Consider the following 7,980-nt stretch of genomic DNA (forward strand, 5'->3'; position numbering starts at 1 on the left):
GCAAATGTATTATTTCAAACTGGTAGCCCTTCATATGATTCAGTACCCATGAAGTAGCCCGCAGTTTCAAAAAGGTTGGTGACCCCTGCTCTATGCCATCTTTTCTTGAATTTCCCTGAGGACCTCCAAAGGGATTAATAAAGTATTTTCTATTCTATTCTATTCTATTGTTAGACCGAGTTTCTTTATTCACGTTTTCATGTATTTGTGGATTTTTTTCAGTCATGTGACTCTCATGGTGATATGATCAGGAGGAATCCTACGAACATAAAATCTAGTTCTGTTAGTCTGTCTGAAAATCCAGATCCAGCAAATAGATTCATCTGTTGTTATTGTTCATCTTTCAGTGTATCTCGTCAGCAGATCAGTGAATCAGATTCAGCTGACGCACATTTAGCAGATAAACTCTGGATCTCAAATACCAGTGAAAGCTTGAGATGAATGAACTTCTAACAGGTGAGATGTAGGAACGTGTGTGTATGAACTGTCATGAAGGAAGTTTGACTGGAAACATTTAGATTTTAGGACCCCCCCCATGAGATCATCATGTCCAAAGCACAAATACAGACAGACGCTGGACAAACTGTGATATGGTTGGTGACCACACGAGCATCTTTTGGGATTCCCCAAAACTAAAATCATTACAGTAGAATAATAAAAGATGACAGAAGACGTCTTGATGATAGATCTCTCATGGATCCTCTGATATTTGTCATGGATTCATCCTCTGAATGTTTATCCACCAAAGATCAAAGTTATACGCTGGAGCTTTTGTTTATCGTAGTGAGAAAGACATCACTCTAAACTGGTTTAAATCCTGACCACCAACCATCACTCAGTGGACACAAAAGTTCATTTCAATATTATTTATATGGTCCAATATTATAACAGTTTTCTCAATGGGCTTCATGCTGGTAATTGTCCAAAAATATAAAATCAGTCATAAAAATAAACAATATATTTATATAGTATTATATATTTACACATTAAGGGGGCGGTCCCAGCGTGCGACCCGGGTAGCGACCAGGAGCAATTCTGTTGTTTTCCGTTGTTTTTTATGTAAGTTTGTCTGTGATCGTGTCACCATCACAGTCTAATGTGGGTCCTCAAGATGGAACATTTGCTGCTTTTCTGTGGACTGTTTCTCATGTTCTGTTCAAGTTATGAGACAAATCAACCAAGTACGCTCTGGATAGGAGTCCTCCCGAGGATTACGTTTACCCAGGAGTCTTTACTGCAGCTCCGGTTCACCCAAAACAGATTGTGCCACCGCCGGACATCCCACCAGAACTTTATCACACGGCTGTCAGGCCAAGGCGTCGGAAAAGGGGCAAATGTGGTGGAATAAACCGGAGAATAAAGCGCATGAGTTTGCGGGACCGTCGCAGGCTGCCCGCTCTCCCCTCCATCCTGTTGGGGAATGAGCACTCCCTCCGTAACAACAAGTTGAGAACGCCTGCATGTCTTTGTGGAGACTTGGATCGAGATGAGGATTTACTGCTGAAAGGCTTCAGGACGCCGATCAGACTGGGTCGGAACCAGGAAGTGACCAACAAGACGCGAGGAGGCGGAGTATGCTGCTACATCAATAAAAGGTACTGCAACACCGTTGTAGTGCGGGAAAGGATTTGTACTCCGAATATTGAACTGTTATCTCTCTTCGGCCTTTTTACTTGCCGCGTGAGTTCCAACAGCTGTTTTTTACTATTGTTTACGTGCATCCTCGGGCTGACGCTGCAGCCGCCGCACAGCTGATTGGTGACGTCACGCACCGTCTTGACAGTATTTGTCCTGAGGCCCCGAAATTTATCTTGGGAGATTTGAATCATTGCCAACTTAGGGACACTCTTAAGACATATGAACAGTATGTCACTTGCACCACGACTCAGAGGAACACAACTCTAGACTTGTGCTACGGCACAGTGAGTGGTGCGTACAAGTCTCTGCAGCTTCCTCCGCTGGGATCCTCCTACCATAACTGTATATATCTGATGCCACGCTATATCCCTGTCTTCAGGCGTCTTCCTCGGGAGGAAAAGACTGTGAAATGTTGGTCAGAGGATAACATTTCCACTCTTCAAGCCTCACTCGAATGTACGGACTGGGACTGTTTCTTTGAGTCATGTGATGACGTTGATGTCCTCTGTGAAACAATTTCTTCTTACATCACTTTCTGTGTTGATTCTGTTGTCCCATCTAGGAAAGTTGTTATCTATCCAAATAACAAACCATGGGTAACAAAAGAGCTGAAATCAACCATAAATAAAAAGAAGGTGGTCTACTGTACAGGGGATCCATTGGAGAAAAAGGCCGTCTCTAAGGAGTTATTAAGAATATGGCCTCCTCACATGTAAAAGAGGACAGGAAGCCAGTATGTGTAAACGGTGTACCTGACTCTGAATTACCGAGCACATTCAATGCCTTCTTTTCTCGCTTTGAAAGAACTGATGTCTTTGAAAATTTGTCCCAATGTAAGAATTCTCTCAAGCCAGATAATGAAATAGTAATTTCACCAAACCAGGTCGCTGCCTTATTTAAAAAGGTAAAGACTGGTAAGGCAAAGGGCCCTGATGGCATCTGTGGCCGTACCTTACACCACTGTGCCACCCAGCTCAGTGTTGTTTTTAGTAAACTGTTTCAACTGTGCGTTGATATCGGGCAAATTCCTGTCTTATAGAAGACATCAACTGTGATACCTCTTCCAAAATCGAGGAACTCAAAAACCCTTGGTGATTTTAGACCGGTGGCACTGACATCACTTGTCATGAAAAGTTTTGAACATATTTTAAAGTCTTTTATCTTGTTCTTAACTGAAGGGAAACTGGATCCTCTGCAATTTGCATACCAGTCTAAAAAGGGAGTCGAGGATGCTAAACTTTTTTTATTGAACACTGTTTTTAAGCACCTTGAGAACTCCGGGGCTCATGTTAGACTTTTAGTTACAGATTTTTCCTCTGCTTTTAATAGAATGCAGCCTCACAATCTGATCCAAAGGCTTGGATCTGATTTTAACCTCCCAGATCAGATTCTTTTATTGATTTTAAATTTTCTTACTGACCGGGTTCAGCGTGTCCTTGTTAATGGAGAATTATCCCCACCTTCCATTCGTAACACTGGGTCTCCTCAGGGGTGTGTCCTTTCTCCTCTCCTTTTTATCTTATATACAGACAGTTGCAGATCTTCAGAAGAGAACAGATTTTTAATCAAATTCTCCAACGACACTGTTCTTGTGTCTCTTTTATCTGCATCTGAAACAAATCACGGACCTGCTTTATCACAGTTTGTTGATTGGTGTCACACCAATTACCTTGATTTAAATGTGGCTAAAACAAAGACATGGAGATTGATTTTAGACGGACTACATCGCATGGTGTTAGTGTGATCCATGGGGAGAAGGTGGAGATTGTCGAGACCTACAAATATTTAGGCGCTGTATTGGACAACAAACTGAAATTTCACCTGAACACAGACGCTATTGTGAATCGTGAGCAGCAGAGAATTTACCTGCTGAGGAAGCTGAACTCTTAATGTGAACCAAACCATTCTTAATACTTTTTATTGTTCTTTTATTGAGAGTATTTTAACATTTTCATTTATTTGCTGGTTTTATGGTCTGTCTTTGAAAGACAAAAACAAACTGCAGGGAATTGTAACGACCTGCTCTAAAATAATTGGTGTTGGACTGAGGGACCTTCCCTCTCTGTGGAAGGAACAGGTGCTGAAGAAAGCCAAGAGCATCCTGGGACGTCCCAGCATCCTCTGACTCCTGACTTTGTTCTGATGCCTTCAGGGCGTCGATTTTATGCTCCGAACTCATCGTTTTTCATAGTCCTTTGTGTCTTGAGTTATTACAGTGTTAAACTTAAATAAAAGTGTTTTCTGAGGTTATTGCTGATGTGACGTTGTTCTGTATTGGTGTTGTGGATCCAAGGAGTACATTTTAAACATTATGATCATTTTAAACATTATGATCATTTTAAACTATGATGGTCTGACACATTAATGTGATTGTGTTGTGTGTGTGAAACTGTGCTGGAAATGCTACAAATGAATTCCCCTCTGGGACTAATACATTTTTCTGAATCTGAATAACTAATTGCTAAACTAAGCAGACTAAATCAACTGGTTATCCCTGTCCTCAGACACTCCTTCCCAGCAAGGAAAAATTAAAAAAAAAAAAAAAAAACCTGATTAAGGCAAAAATGAGAAACCTCAGAGATGTCCACATGAGTTTACAGATTTACCAGGTTAGAAAACAATTAAGTCATCTAACTCTACAATTACATGTTTGAATAGTGTAGCAGATGGACTTCATCCAGGTTATTTGATGGAGTATTTGACTTCCAGACTACTGAATAGTGACTTGGAGGGTGAAAGTGACAGTGGTGCCCGTGGTGACTGGAGCACTCATGGATGTAACCTCCAAACTGGAGGAGTGTCTACAGCAGATCCTGGAAAGACCTCAGACATCTCAGTCCAGAAAAGAACAGGAACAGCTAAGTTACTGCAGGACCCTCAAGCTCCAGGACTCTGGTAGAGGACCTGATCTAAGAAGAGAACCTGTTGCCTAATGGAGCCTTTCCTCCATTATCATTTTTCACAAAAGACAGTTCAGTCAAATATCTTTATAAAAAGCATCTCTTGAGTATTTTAGCTTTTCCTTCTTTTATACTTTCCAGAACTATTATCAGAAGTTTTAGCTCTGAAATGAAAACATTTCGGTCTGACCTTCCATTGCAGTTCTAACTTCATTCTGGATGATAACCGCACTCACCTGAAACCACAGCAACATGCGCCCAGCGAAAGAACCTGAGAACCGTGAACAAGACTTTGCTGGGGGGGGTGATTGGAGGAAGGTTCAGCCAAACAGGATCCAGACAGCCTGGAGATGCAAGTCCTGCGTCCCAATGCTGAGCCATTAGAGAAGCAGCATGACAGAGGGCGGGGCTAAAGGGGCCAATGTAGGCGTGGCCATATCCCTCCATCTCTCCTAGTTCAGTCAGAGCTGAAAAAGATGAAGAAAGGCTGAAGTTCATCTCAGAAACACAAAAACCTCATCTTTATAAACTTAATGTTAGTCCTGATGTAAACAATCGTGATGATGATGTTTAGTTTGGTGTAATTGTTTTAACTTCATTCCTCAAGAATCCATAACATAAAAGATTTTTAAGATAATGATCTTGAAGACAGGTCTCTTCTTCTCTGATGGGCTTCCTGAAAACTGACATAAACCTGTGAGATAAATGGTTTTTAGGGTCTTCAGAGGGAGGAGGAGTTTATGGATTCAGACAGATTAAAAATATGAATCATTTTCAACTGTTGTCTGGTAAATGACAAAACCTTTTGAGAAGGAAAAATAAAAGTATGTACAGGAGACAGAAACAATCAGGATAAAACTGAAACGATAATCATTAAAATAATTAAATTATTAAAATCATACAACCAGGTTCCAACAACATTTTTCTTTAAGATGATCATTAAGATTCTTTAAAAAAAGCTTTAATTGAAATATAAGTATCTAGTCTGAACACGTTGACAATAACAATGAGAAGATGACCCAATCAAAGACCTGGTTGGTTTCCAGTCAAATGACCTGCAGTCCTGTGTATCTGTCAGTGTTTATCATAGTTATTGAGCAGATCTCACTCAGCTCTAGATAGTAAAACGTTTGAAATAGGTGTTTTTCTTGATCTTTCCAAAGCATTTAATGTGGTGGACCATTACATTTTGCTTTCTAAGCTCTATAAATATGGTGTTATCTAATTATTTAAGAAATAGAAAACAATATGTATCAATAGATAACTCTGAGTCAGATGTGACTCATATAAAGTGTGGTGTTCCTCAGGGGTCAATTTTCTGTCCGCTTCTCTTCATGATCAGCCCAGTCTCAGTAAAATGCGTACATATGCCACGATTTGAGAAATACCGTGTATAATATACGCAAAACCGTTTTTGCGTGCATATAATACGCGCGGTCCTAAACATGTTAAATGTGTTTTCCACGTTTGACACGTCCCCTGGTGGAGCCGTGAGCATCACAGACAGCCCCACAAACGAACAATTTGCTTTTCTAACCCTAACCATAACCGTAATCCTAACCTTAACCAGGAACGACGTCATTTAGAAAAGAGCCGGAGGATTTCTGACCACGTGATCAAAACGAAACCTAAAAAGTCGTGTATATTGTACGCCGGGGCAACCCATTCTCTACCATTGCATATCATATGCACGCAAAAAGCGTGTTTGGCGTATATTATACACGGTATTTCAGAGTGCAAAGTTGTGGAACATGTACGCATTTTACTGAGAGTGTGTTGTCATGATTTACATTAATGATCTTGCTAATGTCTCTACATCATTTATGTTAATCTTTGCCGATGACACAAATCTTTTTATTTCAAATAATGATATTAATGCACTTGTTGAAAAGTTAAATAGTGACCTTCAGATTTATTCTGAGTGGTTTAAAGCAAATAAGTCCTTTCTAAATATAAACAAGTCAAGCTCCATACTGTTTGGAGGAGGTAAAAAATACAACAATGACCTTGTAAAAGTTTACATGAACAAAATCAACAAAAATAGTTTCAAAAGTATGATTTTTGGGTGTATGGATAGTTGGAAAAACTGGGCTGGAACGAACAGATTGGACATGTATGTAAAAAAATAAATAAGTCAATGGGAATTATTTCTAAAATACGTAAAATGGTTCATCAAAAATGTCTTTTAGCTTTTTACTACATTCTTGTCTGTCCATATTTATCCTATTGTAATATTGTTGGGGTTGTACCTAGAGATCTATAGATAGATAGTTCTTCCAATTGGAAATCATCTACTGCTCCAATACTGAATAATCTGAAGATACTCAACATTTATGATATCAATACATTATTGACCTGTATATCTGTATTTAATGCTCTTTACAACACAAACTGGCCCTTCCATGTAAACAATTACTGCTTTCAACTATCAAATCCACCATTATCCAACCAATCTTGTAGAATAAGGTAAATGATATATATAGTGTATATATACAGTTCTCCTTTGTGTTTATTGTTATAAGTTGTATGTCTGACTTGTGCTAAATAAATAAATAATCTGCATTTTCTCATGTAAATAACAATTTCTGAATCATCTTGAGGACGCAGCAGAAGTCAATAGGACAGCTGACACATCAGTCCCCAAATCAGTGAAGCTAATGTTAAAGTGGTTACCATGACTACCTGACTAAGTTTGAAAGTTGTTTCTGAGATGGATCAGATAATAGTTATATTAATAATCATCATAATGATGTGATTGTACTCATAAACAAATAAATAACAATAAATACATGGATCAATAATAAACTAAACTCTCCTCCAGGTTCTGTTGGCTTCAGTCTTCAGGTGAGTTTTCATCTCGTCGGTTCATTCTGACACTTCTACATCTCATTGTTTGGTCAGAAGTTTTCACAGTTCCTCAAACTTTCTTCTGGATTTCATTTAAATATAGTTTTCTTAGTAAAATCTTCTCTGCGTTGGTCAAACCTTTGGATGCGGAGCAGTCCTCGTTCAGCAGTTTCACGTCGTACCAGAATCCTCTGCTCAGATCTGCGTCACCCCGTAACCGAGACAAGGCTAGGTTAGCAGCCGCCGACGGCATTGCCCGCGAAAACATGGGGTCACATGACCAGGGACCAATCAGGGCCAGCTTGAAGGTTGCTGCGTGAACAGTGGTGATAGACAGCGAGCACAGACACGCCCACAGAGAGCAGGTGAAATGCATCATGGTCACCTGTAGAAAAAGAGATGAGAAGACATCAGAACTAGACTCAGGATTAGACTTTTGTGCTTTCAAACAAAAAGTGATTGATCTTTTTAAGATAAGATAAGATAAGATAAGATAAGATAAGATAGGAAAATAAGACAAGATAAGATAAGATAAGATAGGATTCAATTTTCAATTCAATTTTATTTATATAGCCCAATATCACAAATTCAATTT

At 39.3% G+C, this 7,980-nt stretch overlaps 1 protein-coding gene across 1 annotated transcript in view; it reads right to left on the minus strand.

Moving 5' to 3' along the window:
* The window catches only part of LOC118600246 (retinal guanylyl cyclase 2-like), a gene marked incomplete at its 3' end in the record, with an annotated part of 32,169 nt that overhangs the window by 23,524 nt on the left and 665 nt on the right, over positions 1–7,980 (minus strand). Inside the window, 2 exon segments of the mRNA XM_036217395.1 lie at positions 4,775–5,005; positions 7,524–7,770. Of these exon segments, the coding sequence (XP_036073288.1) occupies positions 4,775–5,005; positions 7,524–7,764 (472 nt within the window).

This window comes from Oryzias melastigma, linkage group LG20 (assembly GCF_002922805.2).
Source record: "Oryzias melastigma strain HK-1 linkage group LG20, ASM292280v2, whole genome shotgun sequence".
NCBI lineage: Eukaryota > Metazoa > Chordata > Actinopteri > Beloniformes > Adrianichthyidae > Oryzias > Oryzias melastigma.